At 43.4% G+C, this 23,394-nt stretch overlaps 2 protein-coding genes across 2 annotated transcripts in view; both read left to right on the top strand.

The window, feature by feature from the left end:
* Positions 1–870: 870 nt before the first annotated feature.
* Positions 871–7,655, top strand: gprin3b (GPRIN family member 3b). Its single transcript, XM_076294949.1, has 2 exons — positions 871–1,005; positions 4,445–7,655. The coding sequence occupies exon 2, from the start codon at positions 4,520–4,522 to the stop codon at positions 6,920–6,922; it is 2,403 nt and encodes an 800-aa protein (XP_076151064.1). The 5' UTR covers positions 871–1,005; positions 4,445–4,519; the 3' UTR covers positions 6,923–7,655.
* A 5,980-nt stretch (positions 7,656–13,635) lies between these two features.
* LOC143133506 (ovochymase) overlaps positions 13,636–23,394 on the top strand; it is a 24,112-nt gene continuing 14,353 nt past the window's right edge. Inside the window, exons 1-7 of the mRNA XM_076293271.1 lie at positions 13,636–13,765; positions 18,241–18,368; positions 19,189–19,282; positions 20,624–20,764; positions 21,410–21,507; positions 22,607–22,733; positions 23,011–23,174. Of these exons, the coding sequence (XP_076149386.1) occupies positions 13,636–13,765; positions 18,241–18,368; positions 19,189–19,282; positions 20,624–20,764; positions 21,410–21,507; positions 22,607–22,733; positions 23,011–23,174 (882 nt within the window). The remainder of the gene's footprint in view (positions 13,766–18,240; positions 18,369–19,188; positions 19,283–20,623; positions 20,765–21,409; positions 21,508–22,606; positions 22,734–23,010; positions 23,175–23,394) is intronic.

Genomic DNA, 23,394 nt, shown 5'->3' with positions numbered 1-23,394 from the left:
TGATTTTGTGTTCAGTAAACCATTTTTGTTTTCATGTGTTTTGGTTCATTGACCTGCTAAATGATCCAATCAAGGCACACTTTAAGTGTCTTGGCAGGTTGCTCAGGGTTTTCTTGAGTTCATGATACCTTATAATAAGGTTCCCAGGGCCTTAAGAATATAACAGGTCTCTAACAACCTATCACAGACCCTCCACCATAATTTTCATTAGGCATGGGGAATAGGCAATAGACCACGATTCCAGACAAAGCATAATTTAGTAAATTATTTGACAATTAAATGACAGGAAAGGCTTTTAGCTGACATACCCCAAATATGTTTTCTGTAACTCTCCATCAGTGATTCTTATTGATTTTTTTTGCCTGTCTTACATCCTCCTCACTGTGCATGGGGGCAAGATAAATGGTTCTTTGTCCAAGCAAGTTTGTTACATTTCCAGTTGATGAACATTTTATTATTGTTTTAACTGTAAATATGGACATTTTCAACATACATTTCTTATTAAAATAAATATGGTCCCCATATATTTTATGTAAAACTTCAACGCCAGTACTCTGCTCTACAGGATGGATAGCAAATGGCAATGCAGTGCTTGGACCCGAGAGACCGAGTGAGCGCAGAGGTGAGAGAGCGATTTCCAGCACGCTATTGCTTTTTCGAGGCGAAGACCGAGTTTGATATGATCACATTGGACATGACTAACTGAGAATCCCACAGGCTATATTCGACTCGACCCAATCATGGAAAGATACCTGGATGTAAAGTCTCACAGAGTACCGTCAGGGGAAAAAATAACGGTTTGACCTAATTATTAGGCTATATCTCCCTTCTGATAAGGCACAAATTCTGGTTTGCTCTGAAGGCGTGGTTTTGTATCCCTGACGTTAGCCTGAATTTCTTTCATTGATATTCAGTCGAGTGCCCTGGTGGGGAGATGTGCGCGTAAATAGCGCAGTAGACTAATCAAAACGAAAATGATATGAGACGGAGACAAATACGCACCAGGTAAGCTATTTTATGTCTTAACGCTGACAACTCGAATGCATCTTAAATGTGGGTTAGGTGTGGAATTCGTCCGCAAGGTCAAATACGTGCCTTAGATGACAGGTCCTGGAATTCAAACGTGAAGTAAGATGCGTTAAGCTGTGCAATACATGGGTCTAAGTTACGGATTTTGTAAAATTTGTTTTAGCAGTCTCAATATCACTATGCTGCATTGTGTGTTTTCAGCCTATTTAGGCACATAAATAGATTTATGTGATTACAAAAACTATTAGGCTATTGTAATGTATACGCTAGAGTAATTTAGCAAAGTAACCTTCGAATTCACGTTAGGCTACACTCATTTCGATTTGCCTTGCCATTTAGTTTTCCATAAGTGGAATATTAAATGATTTAATCATATTGTTAGATTCCTTATTATCTGTGGACTTTAGTCGTTTACAAATGTAGTTCTATATCTATTTGGTGCAATTGTGCTTATATTGCATTGGCCATTTTCCTTTCACCATTAATAGTAATTACATCCTGAATGACGTCTATTGAAGAGACGCGCACAAATGATCAATTAATCACCATACCAATTGGTAATAATGGTTCGCCTAGGATGTGTATTTTATTTCAATCAATAAAGGAACTGATGAGGCTGTTATGACTGTGGGCTCCATTGCACCAATTGGCTGGCACGAGGGGTCAGACACTCCTTCTGATAGACATAGTTGTTGTGATAATGACCCTCGATATTAGTCTACTTCTACATGCAAAACACATACCACGCAAATATTTTCAACAATGACCTACTTGAATTGTTAGCATTGCCATTGGCCATGTAGGAATTGAGGTCCACTGTAGTTTAAAACTATATAGCTAATATATCACGAAAATCTACATGCACTGAATGAATATAGTCAGAGTATTTACATTTGATATTTTAGGCTATTTTGTGAGCTGATTATATCCAAAGCAATGTATGAGTAAGGGAGATTTACAGCCCATCAACTTAGGCTATAAAGTGCAGAGCGCATTCTTCATATGCTGCATAGTATCTATAGGTTCTGTGCTCAGCACCTACTGTGTGTCTCCCTATAGACATGAGCTTACTCAACAGCCAAGGTCATAAGTGTGTACAGATCTCCAGACCTGCTCGCCGTCAAATCACCTCTCTCTTTAAACAGAATGAATGAACTGATATTTTAGCTGCAGCATGCTGGTTTCAGTCACTGGGTGGCCCACACAGATAATGTTTGGGTTATCCCAGACACTCAGCCTCTTCCTATGATCTTCTCTCTGACTGTAGTGAGAAGCTCTCTCTCTGAAGTTGGATGGAGGGATGTTGTGTGCACTTGCTTACAGTAGCAGGTATACTGATTCATGTGGATGATTAATAAGTGTATTGATGACTTCCTCCCTGAGGGGAGAATTCAGATGGTGTGCAGTCAACCATCCACTTCATGCAGTTGGCCCTTTCCTGTAAGATCACAAGCGTTCTCATTAGTGGCAGACTAAAGCGAGACGATTGGTGTATGCGCTCGGAGGAAAATGTGCTTATGTTAGTGTGAACAGTATATGGGAGACTTCTCTTTCCCTCCCATATTGTTCTGAGAGTGTGATGGATGATTAGAGGTAGAAAGCTGAGTAGGCCTATACATGGAGTGTGTATGTGTGTGTGTGTGTGTATGTGTCAATGAATATGTGCATGTGCATGTGTGTGAGAGTTCGGTACACTATATGTCATCTGAAATGAACTGGGTACATACAACAGGATGTGAGTCAGATCATTTTCTCAGACATGGGACGCCCAGTGACTTCAAAGACTTCAGCATGTTGTATTGTCAATGCTGCTAGCTGTTAGAACCACCATAAAAACAGATGTGGCAATACAAGGTCTTAAGTTACAATCCCTTTCACCAAGAAGCTATGATTTCCTTTCTTAGAGAAATCTTGACAAATGATGTGATAAAAAAAACTGCCTTTTTGCATCAGTTTTGCTATGACCAAATATATAACACAAGCCTGTATAACATTTATACATGTAACCTGTTTACAGCCCAAATGCTTTCAAACCTTAAAAAGTAACTCTCCAATAAAGTCCTCCAAATCATACTAGTAGTAGTCTGATTTGAATATCGGAGGATAATGATACACACATTTTTGTGTAAGTAACTTAAACTGAAGAGAGGGATGGAGGGGAGAGAGAGAGAGTGAGAGAAAGTGAGAGAGCTGTACATACTTACGTGCAAACCCTTGCAGAGACAATCAATGATTGTTGAAACAATGTCAATGTCTCTTTCAACAGCTCTTCATGAGTAGAGAAAAAAGGAAATTCCTGCTATCCACTTCAAAACACTGTATATGAGGTTAAGGTTAAGGTTTATGTTTTAATATAAATACATTTTGTTCTACAATGTTAATATTAGGTCTGCCATTTATTTCCGACAGTGTAGAATCCTTGAGTGTAATATACAATTGATAGGGTATATGAGGACTCAGCCACATATGTAAGGACTGCAGATAGATAACTGCAGATGTGCTGTTATTTTATTTTCCTAATGATTGCTATGACTAGCAGGGTTGCTGGGGAAACTGCTCTTAAATCAGGAAGTAACCCTTGCTCATCAGTGTTAAAATAGTTGTGCTTGTGGCAATGGTGATTTGAACTGTGCCTGTTTCAGGGATACGAGAGGGGGAAACAATAGCAAGCAAACAGCAGATCAATAAACCCATACAGAAGGAATATGATACTGAATGTAATTTTGTTGAATGGAAGAGTGATAGCTTATTATAGGTAGAAGAAGAGCAATGATGATTTCACCTCTGCTATCACCACAGGAGTGTGTGTAATGTATGTATGTGTGTATGTATGTGTGTGAAACAGAGAGAGAGAGAGAGAGAGAAAGAGAGAGAGAGAGAGAGTTATGCCCTGCCTCTTCAGTTTGTTGTAATTTCTGTTTTCAATTCTTTGAGTTGGAGTCATTTTGGAGCCGCCTCTTCATTTTTCACTCTCATTCACCTGTCTGGTCATGACCATTCGAGTTGAGTTTGACAAATGACCTTAAGTGTGCCTGTGACTGTTCTTCCTTGTAGCTGCATTTCTTCATCTGTCCTTTCTCATGTTTAAGTCTAAATGGCTGAGTTTGTAGCAGAATTGAAATACCAACCCTGTCCTACATTTATTGTGATGTTACATACGAAACATTTCAGATGTGGTTGAAGTGGAAAAGTCAACAGTTTAGCTTCTGAAAAGGAAGACATTATACTGCATCTGTCTGACTATACTGCAGATTCAAGAGTTCTCAAATACTGCATAATTTCCAAATAATGTGGAACATGATATGTTAAATTATTGCATTACATAATATATTTACATATATTTATTATAAATTATTAAAAAAAAAAATCCCCTCCACAAGATCAAAGCTAAAACTGTTATCTCTTTTCTTTGTAGGAACCATTGGGCTCATTGGTGAAACACCTCCACTTTGGATATTTTTCTATCTGTGATTAAAAAAGATTTTCAAAAATGGACACAATCCCTACCCCCAAAAGGACTGTCACTGTCCAAATGGTCCCTCAGCTTGCCCCAGTGGACGCTTTAGGAAATAAAGAGTCCAACGCTAACTGGGACCCACAGCTTAATCTCAACTTATCACACGCCTGCCCCATTCCAACCCTGGAGCCCAAAGCCCTTCAGGCTACAGAGCTGCTGAAGACCCCCAACATAGCGACCGCTCCACACACCCAAACCTCGAACGAGGCAATCAGTGCAAGGCCCGCCAGCCCCGCCCTGTACACCAACGGTGTGCACAGGAAGCCCGACGGGCTGACTAGGGACGGGAAGAAAACGGGCACTGGCACGAGTGAGCTCTGCAGTCCGGAGGGCTGCATGGATAGCAACGCCAACATAAGAGTCCCGGCCGCCTCCCCGCTCTCCTCTCCTGCTCCCTCCTCGTTAGCTCCCGCCATCACGGCCGATTGCGGCAGCCCTGGCCTGTCATCTGCAGTCACATCGCTTACATCATCAAAGGGTGACAAGCAGACAAACGACTGCCAAGACAAAGCGTTGGCTCCCAGGGAGGGGGAAGGAGAGCGCACCGCAGCCCGAGAACAGAACCACAGATCATCCACCTCTGGAGGGTCGCCCAACACAGCGGCCAAAGAGGCAGTTCCGCATCAGAAACCAGCACTGACAGGTGAACTTGAGAACACTTCGGCCCGTGAGACCAAACATCCCCGACATGACAAGACAGACAATACAGTCTCTAGCACAAAGCCCCCTCTGTTACAGTCTCTGCCCTCGAAGGATTGTAGTGGTGTTACAGTGTCATCAATGCCAACTACTACTACCACTAACAGCAACACTGGACACTCAACTCCATCCCTGCCAGACACTAAGATGAAGGCCCCGGAGACCATGCAGACGCCCAACAGCCCCCGAACCCAAACAGGCCCAGCACAGGCTGATGAACTACAACCGAACCACAGAAAAGAGACGGCAGGCTCTACCAATGCTGCAACAGCTGACAAGACTGCAGATGCGACTCTGAAAACAGAGAGCAGTCCGGTGGTGACACAGGTGGATTCAACGCCGCAGGAGAGCTCCCACAAGCCCTGTGTTGCCCACTCGCCTGGTCTATCAGCTGAGAATACAACCACTCCTCACAACCCACCGAGTCAGACACAGAGTCACGCAGAGGTGACTGACGAGGCCCCTCAGACGCAGGGAGACGCATCTGATGAACAGAGGCCCAGCCACTGCAAACTGTACTGTGAGGCCTCCACGATGACCACCACCCCAGACGCCAACCCTGCCCTGGCCAAGCAGCGGCAGGATGCGGAGGTCCAGGCGGTGGCTAATGTCCGCAACCAGTCGGTGTCCACCAGTCCCAGCCTCTTCCCTCAGGCCCACCCCAAGATGTCCACGAGCCCCCAGGCAGAGGAGGCTGAGAGCCTGACCATGGTGTACCAAGTGGAAGACACGGGCAAACACACGCTGCTCTCCACTCAAACTCACACGGCCTCTGCCGCGGCGCCTGCTCCGATCTCCTCCACCCAAGCTCCACAGTCAGGGGCGATCCACACAGAGGCTGCCCAGCAGCAGGAAGCCAGACTAGAGGCCAAACACAAGGAGCCAGGGCCCTCTGCATGCAATGCCCAGAAGGCACTCCCGCCCCTCCAGCCTGTTTATCAGATCAGCATAGAGCCGTGTGGCCGGAGCTCCCCTCAGGCCGGCTGCCGTCCTCCCGGCCACACAACAGAGGCGGCCACCACCACAGCAGCACCGAGCAAGGGCCTCGCTGACCAGAAGGGCCTGGGCAAGGAGAAAGCAGCCCCGGCACATTGTGCCACGGCTGCGGTGGAGCCAGTGCCAGTGCAGTCTGCCAAGCCTCCCGCTGACAAACCACAGTCGGAGTCACTACTGCCGTCCACAAGTGCAGCCAAGACAGAGGGCAAGCGATCTACTGCTGCTGGTGTAGCCGTTGCCGCATCTGTGTCAAGCTCCACTGCCAAGGAGAAACGGAAAAGTGGCGCGGCCGTCGCCACTGGCACGACCACCGCCGCAAAGAGCCCAGCCGAGCCGAAACTGGAGCCGGACCGGGAGGCCGAAGATGAGGACGACGCCAAGCTGAAGAAATCGATCCATGATGTGTTGTGGGACGACCAGGGCATGACGTGGGAGGTGTACGGCGCCTCGGTGGACCCCGAGTCCCTGGGCTTCGCCATCCAGAGCCACCTGCAGTGCAAGATCAAGGAGCACGAGAAAAAGATCGTCACTCAGACCAGCATCCGCAAGTCCATCTCCGCCGAGTCCCCCGCCGGCAAGAAGGGCAAGCGGAGAAAGACCAACGTCTTCAGGTCCATGTTTCAGAACATGCGACGGCCCAACTGCTGCGTGCGTCCTCCCCCATCCTCCGTGCTGGACTGAGGTGGACGAGGAGGCTGTCTGGGTCACCACAGACAGCTGTGATAACCGTGGACACCTTGACCAATCACCATCGATTGTTCCACCTGTGACTGCCTCAACTGAACGCATGATGAGGTTTTCTTTTCCTTACTTCCTGAGAGATCAGTTTAGTTCAGGGCCACCATTACAAAGGCAGAGACAGGGAAAAAGTGAAGAGTTTATCACATGAGAAGAACAACCAGTTATCAAATCAATTGATATAAATCTTATTTTTAGATATAGATGAGATGTTATAAGTATTTAGAATGAAAATGGCAATAATAAGTCATATTAATAACAATAATAACTAAAATGCATGTGTATTAGTTCTAATGACAGACTTAGTACCTCATACCGGAAGGGGTCAATAATATGCATTGCACTGATTTAAAGGCATAAATGTGTTGCTGTTTGCATATCCTTTTTACAAAACACCTTGACCTCCTTGACTTGGTGGAGTTGGTGCATTTGGTATCTGTTTGTTTAATGTACCTGAGGGTGTATTGAGCTCTCTTGTTTATAACAGATTGATAAGTTGGTTTAGATTTTTTTTAAACTTAACACATTTCTTTTGGATGATTTATTACATTGTCTTGATAAGGAAACTTTAGCCTGTTGTGCTTGTTGCGATATTTGTTGTAAACTGGGCTTGTGTGCATTTAGGTGCTGTTCAATTGTCTCTGCTACTGGTTTTATATTAAAATGTTAAACTAAATGCAGAAAGCACCATTGCTTCCTTCTCACATAACATAATGGCCGTTTAGCTAAGCTCATGTCATGATTCTGAGCAGTAGACATTGTTCACTATATTAACAAAGTTCTGCTTATAAAAGTGTATATGTTGAACTTTGTCTAAGAGCAAAATAGATATTTCATTTTACTTCAAATGTTTTTGTCTGACCCAGTTGCTTAAGGGAGGACCTCTCTGCTGAGGTTGTCACTTCTGATGCTCAGCTGTGGAGCTGATTTCCGTCGACTTGGTGGTTATTCGGAAGATGTGTCAGTTCCTGTGTGTGTCACTCAGTGGGCACAAAAACACTATCAATTGCCAGTGCTGTTTTTGTAGATCATGACTGAGTGTGTTAGTGAGCGTATGGGTGTATAATTGTAAGTCTCTTTAGATCACTATTTGGTTTTGTGTGTGTGTGTGTGTGTGTGTGTGTGTGTGTGTGTGTGTGTGTGTGTGTCATAGTGATCAGTTTAGTTAACTAAGCATGGCACACAGAGTTCATGCTAAAATCACTGCTGGTGGGTCTCCATCTCCAATCTTATTTGTTAGGTGTTGACCTTAGAATAGATACTGGATTTGGCTCTTTCTTTCTCTCTCTCTCTTTCTCTCTCTCTCTCATTTTCTTTCTCAACTCTCTCTTCCTCTGTCTCTCTGCCCCTCCCCCACCTTCATTTCACCACAATTCCATCTCTCTGTCTCTGTCTCTCTCCCCATTTATGCTACAGTATATCTTGAATGATATCTTTTCAATGTTTAATGCTCTGGTAATTTTCCACAGTGCCTTGTTCAAAAGCCCAGATTAAATCTTCTCTACAAGTTAGAGAAGTGTTAGAGCAGGGGGAGCAGTACATCCACGCCACCCTGGCAACACACCTCACCTGCTGCTTCCATTGGTGACCTCTGTGACAGTGGTCAGTTCTAGAGTGCGCACACAGACACAGGATGACCTGGCGTGATTCTGGCCCTGGTCTGACTCGGGTCCAGTGGACCAGGGCTAGGTGTGGCCCAGAGCCTGCCGTTTCCTGGGTGGTGTGTGAAAAAAAACACACATCAAAGGTGAGAAATGATATAAGCATTTAGTTTCATTTCTAGTCTAAGTTATGATATTTATAGTTGATAGCACATGGGGACTTCCACATCCAAATGCTCTTTGACACATGCTCTTGATATCTATTTTTATACAGTTTTGCCTTAAGAAAGAATAGGTATGTGTGTATGTACGTGTGTGTATCTTGAGTTTGCTGAAATAGGGTAGTTTCTGTCTTTTGATTGCATATCCTGGGCGATTTTATAGATTGCAGCAGAGAGAGAGAGATGTTTTCGGTGTCTGATGCTGTAATTGCTTCCTCACAGAGGACCCAGGAAGGAAACTGATGACAGAGGAGACCCAGAGGCTGGCTCTTGTTATGAAGGATTGCTTCACTTGCAAAAGAAAGCACAAGAGTGTCAGTAAGAGCAATAAACAAGCTACGAAATCACCTGCTTAAAGTGCTCTAGTCTTAGTATGGTCTGGGCCTATATAAAGTGTTCTAGTCTTAGTATGGTCTGGGCATATATAAAGTGTATTAGTCTTAGTATGGTCGGGGCCTATATTGCTCTAGTCTTAGTATTATCTGGGCCTATATTGCTCTAGTCTTAGTATGGTCTGGGGCTCTACTCATGCCCACATAGACAAATGTCAGCACCAGCTGGGAAATGTCAGGATATGGCCCTGGAACATAACAACCATAGTCTTTTCATTTATGTCTTGGCTAACGCCACAACAACCACCACCACAACAAAAAATCCCAAAGCGGTTATTTCACAGATTTGTTGGAAGAAAACTAAAGTTCAGATCAGAACTGTTACAATTCACAGAACCGCAGATGCCTGTACTGTCGATTGTTGGTGTTTGACACAGACTGGAACAGGATTTCCCATTTCCATCTGAAATGGGCTTCTCCCTTTGAAGCAGGGTCTAGAATTGCTGAGCTGATGTGTTGACCTAGTTAGCCTGATAAACATGCGCCTCCTTTACTTCCTTTGCCTCATGGGAATGCCTGAGGAGAAAGTGCTGCTGGATAGCAACTTCTTGTAACTGCTAGGGATTATCTCACCGCCCTTAGCTAATCCACTGTTTGCAATTTAGGGCTATAGCGTAGCCTATACCGCTATTCAATATATACACAATTCAATTGGGTGCTGCTGAAGATGCAAATTAGTCATTGTGGACATGGCTTTGGCTGTTTCATGACCGCATGTCCTTCCACAGGCATGCCAATGATGACCCAGGCAGCTCCCCCTGCTGTTGCCAATACTGCAAAATCAGCTGTTACACTCATTTGCACATGACACAACAGAGCTCACACATACACACAGTCAGATACTTAATGACCGTATTCATCGTCCCATAGTCACACAATTTTGCCCACTTCATGTTGTCTCATATTCACTCTTGCCGACAAAGATGCACACATACACACAATCTCTCTCTCTCTCTCTCTCTCTCTCTCTCTCTCTCTCTCTCTCTCTCTCTCTCTCTCTCTCTCTCTCTCTCTCTCTCTCACACACACACACACACACAAACCTTCTAGGTAGTGTACTTCCCAACAGTGATGGAAGTGGTCCCTGTGGAGTTTCTAACCTACATTTGTTTATGGTATGCTGAAGCATATACATGAGTGTGATGGAATGATAATACTGTACATTTATTTTTAAAGATGCTCTCAAAATCAGCTGTTACACTCATTAGCACATGACACAACAGAGCTCACACATACACACAGTCAGATACATAATGACCATATTCATCGCCCCATATTCACACTTGTATACTGACAAAGATGCACACGTACATATAAACATTCATTCTCCCTCTCTCTCTCTCTCTCTCTCTCTCTCTCTTTCTCTCTCTCTCTCACACACACACAAACACACACACACATAGGGGTAATGTCACCGCGAAGGTCACCTTCCCCTGACTTCATTAGAGACTGCTTTATTATGGTTTGGGGATGCAGCCATAAATTTCCTGTGCCCTATCTGGAGCAAACACACACACACACACACACACACACACACACACACACAAACATGCTTATGCCACACAAGGTAATAGGTTAACAAGCTGGAATGGGCATAATTGGTGGTTGGAGAGCACAAACATTAATTCAGACATACAGTACTCCAGTTGTGGAATTAATATATGGCTGATTGAACTATGATAAACCTACGGGACAAAGTACTTGCATATTAATGCAATGCATTAATAAGCAGCACTGGATGTGTGCTGAAATTGTTGCATTACAGTAATAACACATGATTGTACCAAGAGAATGCCAACATCAGAAGATCCTCACTAACCTGTAAAGGTTCTGGTTAGCTGAACATACTTAATCACCAGAAATGAAAAGAGAGTATGGGCACGAGAGCTGGTACTAATGACCAGAAATGAGAAGAGAGTATGGGCACGAGAGCTGGTACTAATGACCAGAAATGAAAAGAGAGTATGGGCACGAGAGCTGAGCTGGTACTAATGAGAAGAGAGTATGGGCACAAGAGGTGGTACTAATGACCAGAAATGAGAAGAGAGTATGGGCACGAGAGCTGGTACTAATGACCAGAAATTAGAAGACATGGGCACGAGAGCTGGTACTAATGAACTGAAATGAGAAGACATGGGCACGAGAGCTGGTACTAATGAACTGAAATGAAAAGAGAGTATGGGCACGAGAGCTGGTACTAATGACCAGAAATGAGAAGAGAGTATGGGCACGAGAGCTGAGCTGGTACTAATGAGAAGAGAGTATGGGCACAAGAGGTGGTACTAATGACCAGAAATGAGAAGAGAGTATGGGCACGAGAGCTGGTACTAATGACCAGAAATGAGAAGAGAGTATGGGCACGAGAGCTGGTACTAATGAACTGAAATGAGAAGAGAGTATGGGCACGAGAGCTGGTACTAATGAACTGAAATGAGAAGACATGGGCACGAGAGCTGGTACTAATGAACTGAAAGGAGAAGACATGGGCACGAGAGCTGGTACTAATGAACTGAAAGGAGAAGACATGGGCACGAGAGCTGGTACTAATGAACTGAAAGGAGAAGACATGGGCACGAGAGCTGGTACTAATGAACTGAAATGAGAAGACATGGGCACGAGAGCTGGTAAATTCAGGTCTCACAAAGCACTATGTAAAGATATGTGTTGTTTTCTTCTGCCACAATAACTCACATGATAAGAGGTCTCCATTTCACCATTTGATCATTTCTATTGCTGGAGAGAGGGAAATAGAGTGAGATAGTGTATCTGTTGTAGAGCAAGGGAGCTATTAGAAATGAATAGACACCACACAGAGGAACTATTTCACAGTCTGATAGGGTTCTATGAATACATTATCTCCTTAATGCAGGGCTACCGCTCCTTGTCCAAGTGAAAAGATATTTCAGAAGACATCTTATTAAACTGGTTAACAAACAACCTGGTGTTATGGCTGAGGAAACTACTCCACTATGCTCAGGTCTTGTGGAGTTGTTGTTGACTTTGTACTTAATATGAATCATCAAGGGTGTAAGAGCCTTGTGATTACAGTATTCAGTTCCAAAGAAAGTGAGCAGGCCATTTGAAGGCCTACACTATTTCCCCTCAGCCCTGTGTGTGCACTGTGGCCCCATGGGATTCCGAAGGCCAGTTGGACTTGGACCTGAATTGTAGAGATGCATGTGGTTACAGTACAGTGCCACAACATTTCAACAGTTCATCTCTTCAGCACTTCAGATCATCTCTCGGATCATTCTGAGACACACAGATCGTCACTACCCCTCTCTTACATAATTAGATTCAGGATACATGGCCTCCCATTTTGGAAAGAGGCACAGGCGCCCCCTGAGACCAAAGTCGGTGTCAGACATCAACTTCGCTGTGCCCTACTGCCACTGTCAAAGTTGCTTAATATCCAAAATTAGTCCTAAAAGTTACAACAAATAAATTGCATATCCGAAATTTCCAACCACTGTGTACTGCTGCTGCCAAGGCTGCTAGAGAGACTGAAGACCTTACTCTGTAACGATCAGAATGATTTGCAAGTTATTAATTAAACCTAGAGGCCCCAGAGTGTGCTGCTGCACTTCACACAATTAGAGATGGGGATCTTACTGTTCTGTGTTTTGGTCAAGGCCTCTCAGTGGCTCGTAATCTCGTGATGTAATCCTGTCAATGGCCGATAATGAATGGGTCTAAGTGTTTATGAGTGGCAATAAAAAACACCGCCTGATAACTGTTAATATCATAATGAGATGGAGACCCCTCTCTCTCTCCCTCTCTCTCTCCCTCTCACTCCTTCTCTGCACAGCGCTGCCAGCAGCAGGGTGACAGCAGCCATGCTTGTGAAGAGGTAGCTAGAAAGCCATCCCACACAATGGTGCATCCAGATTCCAAGGGCACGACTGGAAAAAACACTTTAATTCACAAAGTTCAGAGGCAACCCAGCAGGAGGTATTTTTATGCATAGCACTGGCTTTCACTTCCTACTTGGGTAGTCTGGCATTTTTTATACGGAAAGGTTTCATTATTCCCAAATGCTCCAGCAATCTCTACACTACAGTTGTCACCTTTGGAGAGTGATGTATTTTGACAAATAAAGAGCTTAAAAGTTGAAAGGAAGAATTTGGAGGTAAATTAAGTCGGCTCAATATTCTGACATTTATTGCCATTGAAAGTACCCAATTATAATAAACAAAAATGTATCTTATAAACAAGAAACAATGACTGTGTTTATGATAAACCTTCACACACATTGCCTACTTCACATATATCACCACACATCCTTGTCAAGGACAGAGATGTCTTCAGCTTACACTGCCGGCCCTCTTAAAGTCTGAGGTCCAGCCTTTCTCAAAGGTCGCCTCAAACGGAGCACTATAAATGTGAGTTCTCTGCACCACATGGCAACAACCAGTAGACCAGGCCATAATAGTAGCAGCAACATGGGCAAAGGGCAAGGCTGCAGTGCCCTGGAGAAGGGCCTGATTCTGCTGTTCCTGGGAGTCACAGGGGTCTGCATAGGCCTGGTGGTTGTCTACGTCCTGGAGGTGAACAGCACTGATGAGAACGGAGGTGAGTCGGAGACATGGACACCCATATGACAGGTGAAGGACAGTGCACTGTTTGCTGAAACCTGTGTTTTCGTTGTGATGGGACTTTGAAATATCTTCTTTTAGACACATGTTAGTATGTCCTGATCTCAGAAATTTGGATTAGACAATATCCCAGTTTTAGGAAAGCAAGTACATAACTGGCATACTCTGAAAAAAATGAGATTATGTTACATGTATGATTTACCAAGGTTTTAGAACACTTTTACATGCAGTACCTGTAGTATTATATATACAGGCATGTATATAGTCCAGGCAGGTTAAAGCAGCTTTATTACTCGAATACTATCTATGTGGATGATCTTATCCATTATCTCCACTTGATGACAGGCAATGAGATGTTTCTCAAGGGCTTATCACTGTTTTTTGTTGATTCGGCGTTGTTCAAGTTTTTTTTTTTTAACAAGATTTATGATTTCTGTAAGTGGCAATCCTAAGACACATGCTATGCAAAAATTTGAACGACAGGACTGTGTATACTCTAAAAGAAAGAAAAGACCATCATGGGTTCATGAAAAAGCTTAGATTTTAGATGCTCCACACACAATTTTTTTGCAAAGCACAGCAGGTACACAAAGACCCTTCCTCCCCTAATACAACAGAGAAATGATTTATGAACCCTTATGACTTCAGATCAATGGACTCAGACATGATATTTAAAGGTGCAATATTTGCTGTTCACAACCAAAATGTTTCAAGACTTATGAAAGCAGTACATTTCTGATATAATGGCTAAAAGATGTTTCTTGAAGATAAAAATGAAAATAAACAATGAACAATGAACCAAAAAATCAGGAGGAATGATTTTTCCATGATATTCAACTCTTGATCATTGGGGTTGGATATGGTCCATTATTTCACTTTATCCATGCGCTTTATTTGAGCGCTTGTTTGTCTCCCTCTATCACAAAAGACCTCTGTCTGCAGTACGACCAGAGCATAATTACCATTAAACAGTCACAAGTAAAACTGTGGCTTTGCTCCTATGCTCAGTTTTTGCGTCGTCAGTTTTAAATCCTCTTCAAAATCATCCAGCCACGTTGTTGTTTTCATGACACATGTCTGAGAGGGCCCCTACTGTCTGCTCTGCAGCCATTGTACTTCGGCTCTGATGTCCAAGGGGCTAACACATGCTACCTTTAGACTGAGGTCCATCCCAGTTCACGCTGAGCTGACGCTGAGCTGCAGTGACGGGCCCCAGCCTCGGGGGAGCGCGCCATAGACAGAGACAGCTGCGAGAGGAACAGCACAGCAGACTGCCTTCAGCTGGCCTGGCTGTTGGTGTCCTCCCGCTCCCGCTGAAGAGCTCTTAGGGGAACCCTAGATGATGATGTTCCAGTCCATGACACAGGCACTCTGAGCCTGCCACTCGAAGAATAAGGAGCACGGCCAGAACAGAACAGGGCCTCTCAGAGGTTCATCTCCATCTGATTATCAAAGGGTGCATGCAACTTTTATTATGTGGCAATAAAAAGACAACTGATAATCAGTCTGGATATAGTTTGTCTGGACATTTTATGCTCTGTCAGCGGAGTAGACACACAGCTCCGGCCTCTCTGATATCACTGTGGCAGTATGCTGTGTGCACAGTCCTAACAAGCTCATATAGAGAATGTCATTTGGTTAAATTGTTTGGCATTTTTTGAAAAGAGCTTTGTATTTTTTGATGGTCTTATATGACATCTTATTGAACAGCAAACTTATTTTCTTTGCTACACACACTAATTATCCTCAGCTCCAAAATGTGCCCATGCAACACGCTCCAGCAATAGTATGAGTCATGCCTTTGCACCAAGGTTATTCTCCTCAGAAACCCATACTCAGATCATACTACAGTATACCCTATCATGCCCTTGGTGTGGCTTCATAAAATGTCACATCATATTTTACAGTAATGTAGCTATCATTAATCTTTTGCTCTCTGTGGTCGGTTGGAGGACGTTTGTCTAACTGAGCTCATCCCCGTGTCAAACACTCAAACTACTGATCTGCTGATAGGCTCCACAGAATATGGCAACCTCTGAACTAAATTGCCTTCAGATAGATCCTTGTATTGAGATATTCAGGATTCCTCATTCCTATTCATAAAAGCCCTCACTCTGATCAGAACCTTTCTAGTGCCATCACAGCCTTTGAGCTTAACCATGAACTAAATGAAAACCTGAAAATTTTTGAGCGCTCTCTAAAAATGAATCGCAGTCTTGGTCAAATGTTATTTTTTTTAACAATTATTATGACCGCTGCTAGCGTAGCTAGCATAGTGGTCATATACTGTAGGTTTAGTCAGAGTTCTTTTGTTTTTACGGATTTTTTTCCCTTTATTTATTTTTTTCTTCAGTAATTTTGTGTCAACGATTCCCATGACACTGAAAGACCGGGTTGCACGAAACCTGGTGGGCATGGCAGTGTATTTGGTGGGCATGGCAAGGATGACACGGAACCATTGATTTTTGTTTTGATCCATCGCCTCCCCCACTGAACTGGACCCCCCTAAGGGATGGTAGGCCGGACACAGTTTTCTGTGAATATCTCGAGAACCGTAGGGCCTAGGATGACCAATTTGTTTTAGTATGTTGGCCTCCAGGGGCCATGTCAACCCATCTCATATCCACTCATTTGAAGTGTAGCGCCACCTAGTTAAAAATGAAAAAGCAAAAACGAGGTGTTGTAATCACAGGTATCTTTGGCTGACATGTTCAAAACTGCACACAATTTGAAGTGTAGGATCATTATGACTCCCTCTGAATGCATGCCAGGTTTCATGGAATTCCATTCGGGGTCATACAACAAATTAATATATGTGTACATTTAGTGACTGTACACCACGCACGCACACACACACACTTATAAACACACATAAACACACACATAAAGATACATGTACATACATGAAGGCACACACACACACACACACACACACACACACATACACATACACACACACACATACACACACACACACAAACACACGCACAGACACACACACACACACACAGTAGACATGCAAGCTTACGCACAGACATGCACACACACATGAAGACACACACATATACACACAGTAGACATGCACGCATACGCAGAGGTGGGCACAAATACATCAAAAACTAAATCTAACTATCTACTATCTAAATACTGGCTCATAAAATGTAACAAAATAAAATACAAAATACTGATGTGAAAAATGTATTTAATTGAAATACAAGTAAGTAGTCATTTGAAAATACAAAAATACCCACACAATTATCATGGGATACCAACTTAAAAGAAACTATAAGGCATATTATTGAAAACGTATCCCCAAGAGACAAGAAATACTATTTTCTGATTGGCTGGCAAAGGGCTATTAATTCTGTACATTGGGGCTCCTATGAAGTATAGTAAATTTAAAAAAAATCAGCGTCCCATATCAATGTAAACGATGACTGAACTGACAAGAAGCAGACTTTGCAACAGTGGAATCAACTGTAACATAGCAAACTACCCACCATAATTTCCGTTAGCAATGAATGTATTACGACAAAATGAACAGGTTGTCCTCCTTTTAGACTGAACTGCATTTCCCTTTTTGTGCTATAAATGCCATAGAGATTTGTTCCAATCCTGCAAAATACAAATGACAAAATACGCTAAAGTAATTAAATACATATTTAAAATACATATAATTAAAATACTGCCCATGTCTGCACATATGTATGCATGCACATGCACACACACATGCAGGCAAGGAGACACACGCACACAGACACACACACACCCCATTACCCCCCCACACACACTCACAAGCGAACACACATACACATACACACACACACACACACACACACAGAAGCACACTTACACACAAAAGCAAACACACACACATGTATACACTCATTTACATACACAAAAGTTGCAAGAGTATGGAGTAGGAGATGGAGACAAATTGACAAGCGTGATTTATTTTTGCGGAAAGAATGTGCAGGACTGAGCGGCAGTCATATATTGGTAAATCTAGTTTTATTATGTGTAATTGGGATATTTTCTTTGAAGGCTGACCATAGCTTGACTTAGGTTGGTTTTCACAGTAAAACATGCTGCAAATGTATAATTTGATGTATAACAAACAACTGTTTATGCAGCCTAAGCTGTTTACAGCTGCTGATTCCCCCAGCACTGCCAACCTGCAACTTGAATTAGACATATGGGTTGTTTACTGTAAATACTGCAATTCATTCACAATATAAATAGGCTAAAAAAATTCACTTGCTGCACTTGATTTGATGACATCTTCATTTAAAAGCCTCCACATTACTACTTGGAGTATGTTTCATCTTCCCCTTCAAGCCTCGAAAGAGCCCTGAAGAGTCCGCTGAGAGGAGCCATAGCTATGCCTGAATCAATGTGGTTGCCAAGGCATCGGCTGATCACGTGTTTTTTACACAGGTGTGGTTGATATAGTCGATTCAGGATGCGGCGGTCCTCAGCATCTGATGGTGTCGCCGGGAGAGTTCACCAGTGGGAATTTCCCCGGTAACTACGACAACGGGAAGAGCTGCAGCTGGAAGATTACTGTGGAAGCTAATAAGGTAAAAAAAAAAAAGCCATTGTGACCACCTGACCTTTTGAGGGGTGATGCATACAAAGAGCTCTCCACAATATGGCCTTTACATTTGAATTCCTGTACATATTCATCATTTTTTATCCCCTTTTACATTTCAGAGATTTTTAAAACTCAATTTGATATACAAAGTGTTTTTCTGAAAGATAACTTTGAGGGATGTATTATTGAACAATGATGAAGAACATTCATGCACAAATTTAATCATCAACATGATGACATCTGACATGAAATTTGGCTAGTCTCAGAAGTCCCACCACTTGACGGCCATCTTGGTAATGGCTTCAGGCAGTTATTTTGGGCAGCTGTTTTCCTATTCAAATGAATGGGGAGGCACATGTAAGGGAGGCCATATTGACATAACAAAGTACATCATGCTAAAAGGGACAAATATGTGGTTGGTTATTTACCTTACATCAAGGGGCAGGATATGTGTAGACAACTGCCATATTGGCATTATGAACCAACCCCATACATTTCTATAAAGGATTCTTTGTGTGCTGTGTCCTCATTATAAAGTCTCTGTAGGTTGTTGCAGGCTGCTACCATTCAGCAGTGCATCTGTGTAATCACACTTGCTGTTCCAGAAAAACATCTGCAAATATGAGCACAGTACAGACAAGACTAGTCTTTTCAATTGTCTTTTCCATCGCTGAAATCATTTCTTTCTCAGTGAGTGACCAAAACAGTTGGATTTACCCGTCTGCTGAAAAGCAGACAGCCATGGCGTGAGCTTACGATGTAACGCAGCAGGGAGGGGACAAATCTCTCTGCCTCTGTGTATCCAGGTGATCCATCTGTGGTTCGAACACTTCTCCATAGAGGACACGGCTACATGCTCTGCAGATTTTGTCACCTTAAAGGACGACCTTGGAATCATTGGTGAGTATGTATTGTGAGTATGTAATCATTGGTGTGTATAGTATTCTGAACCAAAGTAACCAAAACCACATACTGTAGGTTAGAAATAATTTTAGTTATTTAGCTTGCTAGTTTTTGCCAAAACTCTGCAAATTAAGATTGGCCAGGAGGAAGCTGGATACAAAATGACCTGTCCATTATGTGATCAGATTTTACTTCTGCAAGAGTATAAAACCCCTTGTTGACTTGTGGGCAGTTCCTGACACCTATCTATCTCATATTAGCACTTCCTCAGAATCACACGTTCACTCAGAAAGACACAGGCAGAGCAGGTTTATGATGCCACTGCTTCTTTCTCAGTTGTTCAGACAAACACTCTCTTAACAAATCTTTGCACAGTGCTTGTTACATAAACAGTTATATCACACAGTGAGCACTGATTAGGGGTCAAATTGGTGATCCAAAAAGGTTTTAGATTTTACTCAAAATAATAATCACACTCTATTTAACCTGGTTCACTATACAATCTATTCGGGACAAAAGACCTGTCATTTAGCTAAGAGGCACGCACACACACACCATCACGACTAAAACCCTAACCCAGGAGATCTTTCTAGCCGCCTGTTGCCTCCTTTGAATCACAGAGAGCGAGAGCTGAAGCGCTTGATGTCACAGCCAAATCAACCCCTCTGGAGAGACACAAATCAGTTCCCTCCCTATCCTCTCTTGACCAGATGTCTTGTTCTACATTAGGACACCCCCTTTTAGATGGCCACAACAGAGACACTGAGTCTGGCGTTCACAGCCTCGCAGCCGCAGTGTGCAGCATAGTCTTCAAATGGCTGAATTTCTTCACTACTCCAAGGTTACAAATAGTTCATTATATACTAATGAAAACATTTTGAAAACAATTTAGATTATTTCGATAATAAATTGCTCTAAATCAAAGACATGGAGGCTTTATGGTTCCAAGGTTCCAGACTCCCCTTGATAAGTCTCATCAGTTAGGAGAGGGAAAAACTGAATTCTGCTTGCTGCTTACAGATGCAAAACCATGTCTCAGTGGAGAGGCCTTGAGACTCAGGCAACGCATCAATTCTGTATTGCTGCAAATGTACTACTGAGAGCCATTTTTAGTGATCATGGAGCACTGGTATCTAAATTCAGATCTGTGCACAATGTTGTTTTAGTGCCCTGCTGAGTGTGCAGCCTGCTGAGATCTCTGTGAGACACACCTTATTGGGCCCAGTGGAAATGCAGCCTCAGCAGCAACAGCAGATGACTCCAATCATCGGATGTGGACAAAAAAACACACACTAATTAACTGTTGCATGTGTTTGTGTTTGCTTGGGTGCATTTTAGGAAAGTTCTGCGGCCACTCCAAGCCTAAACCCATCGTAACCCTGGGCAACACTCTGTGGGTGTACTTCGACACGAATGAGGTCCGCCCAGACACAGGATTCCGAGCCATGTACAAAGCAGTAGCTCCAGATGCTGTTACAGGTAAAGGACTTTTAGATAATGGGCTCCTGTAACACAATGCAGGTATGTGCCTTGCAGGAGAAGGCCTCAGATAAAATAAATAATTAATTGAAGGACGAATGTTGCACCTGGCGCCAGTCCCTGAAATAGTTCCCTTCCCCTGAATGAGAGTAATCTTGTTCTGCTGTGAGAATGAATTGAGGAGGCAGTTATGTCTCCCTCAACAGTGGTGACCTAGAAAGATGGGCTTTTCATCTGAGGATGTGTGAGGGATGAGGGGAGGAGTGAGGGAGAGCAAAAGAGAAAGAGGGAGAGAGAGAGAGGACTGAGGGAGGAGAGAGACGGGGAGAGGAGGGGTTTGCCACATCCTCTGGGTGTCCAAACAGCTCACTCGCTCTCTTTCACCCTCCATCATTCTTTCTGACTCTGCTCCAACCCCCCTCCCTTTCTCTCTCTCTCTCTCTCTCTCTCTCTCTCTCAAACATATACTCTATACATGATCTCATTTCTATTTTCCTTTTTTCCTCAAATCCCCTCTATCCCCACCCCCACCCTCCCTCTCTCTCTCTCTCTCTCCATTGCACTGTATTCCCATATCTATCCTTCTTTCACTCATCCTCCTCTGTTGCCCCATGTTTTGTTCCCCCTTTTCTCTCTGGCTTCCAGAAATAGTAGGAGCTGGTGGCCTTCTCCAAGGTGAGCAAGGGGAGCTATCTAGCCCTGGGTTCCCTGCTCAACAGTATGAGAATGGAGCTCTCTACCAGGTAATCTGCCATCCATACTCACAGTTTCCAAGCAATGTCTCAGATCTAAATGAGTTGTTCATAACTCATTTCAGAATTTCAAAATTTGATCTGAGTGAGGTCTTCAAGGCCACCACTCTCTCAGGTGTTTCACATCATCCCAGCATGCCATGATCTGTCATCTATGCAATGCCAAACTCCTCAAAGAGCAAGACTGTCTCTCCTGTTGGCTTAGTTATTCAGGGGCATCCATCTGAGGTCAGATTGAATTGCATCTGCTCCACTGATTGATTATTGGTCTAAATAGAAGCGTCAATTTATTGCTCTCTGAGGGCTGATTTAAGGTCCCGTTTTTTTCCCCACTGGGCTGGATGATTGAGGTGCACCTTGCTGCTGCCTGGCTTCCAGGCGTCTGTCTGTTTGGCTGCCGTTGTCTCGCTCCCGGCCAGACAAAGCTGGTGCTAATTCAGGCAACAAAAGGCTGCAAGCAATGTTGATTTTGCTCCCGATTACCGTCAGGCCATAGTTAGGAAGGGGAAAACAGTGTGTGATGGCTGTAAAAGAGCAAGAGAGAAATAGAGACTCTAGTGAACAGCATGGGCGACCTCAGACTCACATTAGTTGACCACCTGAATCAGATTTCTCAGTTTTAGGACATGTATCTTGAAATGCCTGTTATGGGAAAGCATGTAAAAAAGACCATTTGTGAAAAAGAAACATACCCGTATCACAGATTCATCACAGTATAATGTGCTTTCCACAAATAATCTTAAGGTTGATGTATTACCGGTATAACTATTTTGTTTAGGTTATGTTTTGTTTAAGAGTAGAGCAGAATTCAGACATATGATCAAAGGTTGATAAAAGTTGAATTTCTAGTTTTATCAGCAGAAAATAGCAGTAATATAGATGATGAATATTGATTATGGATTGCTGTAAAAAAAAAAAACTGGATGAACTTTCAGGTGAAAGTTTGTTTATGACATGATGTGATGTACTGTTGGACTTTTGACTTGTGCCATGGATTATCGTAGAGAGTTGTTACTCAGTCTAAGTTGTGCAGTGCTGTGCAGTATGATTATGTGATTGATATGAATACTGATGATGACTCTCCCTGCAGTGGAAGATTGAGGTGCCTGAGGGAGAGAGAGTCAGACTGACCTTCTCCTCCTTCCAACTGGTGGCCGAGTCCTGTCTGGACTATGTAGATGTTTATGATGGACACTCTCCTACCGGAGACAGACTTGGTGAGCAAGGATCGTATATATGAACTGTTCCCTTACTGTTATTACTATATAATACAGTATTTTTTTAATTTTATTTCAATAACACAGCTGTCAAGATACACTAGCTTTCTTTTGATAGATACACTAGCTGCCCTTGTGATGGTCCTTCAGGGACCTAGAAATAAACTGGACCCCGACATTTAACTTTCCTACAGTACATGCGAATGAGTATTGTGCCAGTTCACCTGCCTGTCTGTTTGCACTGATGAGTCCGTGGCTCTCTGTCTCCTCTCTCCAGCTCGCTTCTGTGGTGCCTCCGATCTCACACCAGTGGTCTCCAGCAGCAACACCATGGTTGTCCGCTTCAAGACCGATGCCACCCAGACAGCAGGAGGATTCCAGGCTGTGTACACACTGGCAAGCAACCCACCTATAGATCCCAATCCATTAGGTGAGTCTCCAGTCTGCCTTTCTGTCCGATTGCGTCGGTGCAGTCATGCTGTGACCACACTCAGTAGGTGCCATTAGATTACAGCTCACTGCTTGGCTCGGGTATCTGGGGCAAGGAGGAAAAGAGGAGAGAGGTGGGTTGTTTCTCCCACTGTGGCTTTCACAGCTGGTAAAATATGTAGACTCAGTGCTGCATTGACCTAAGAATACTGTGGGCTTGTTTTCTAAGATT

The sequence above is a fragment of the Alosa pseudoharengus genome, unplaced genomic scaffold, assembly GCF_046254945.1.
Source record: "Alosa pseudoharengus isolate Yale_2024_CS ecotype anadromous, Long Island Sound unplaced genomic scaffold, YU_APseudo_1.1 YU_APseudo_1.1_scf_2, whole genome shotgun sequence".
NCBI lineage: Eukaryota > Metazoa > Chordata > Actinopteri > Clupeiformes > Clupeidae > Alosa > Alosa pseudoharengus.
The sequence above is the reverse complement of the archived record's forward strand: the minus strand, read 5'-3'. Positions and strand labels throughout refer to the sequence as shown.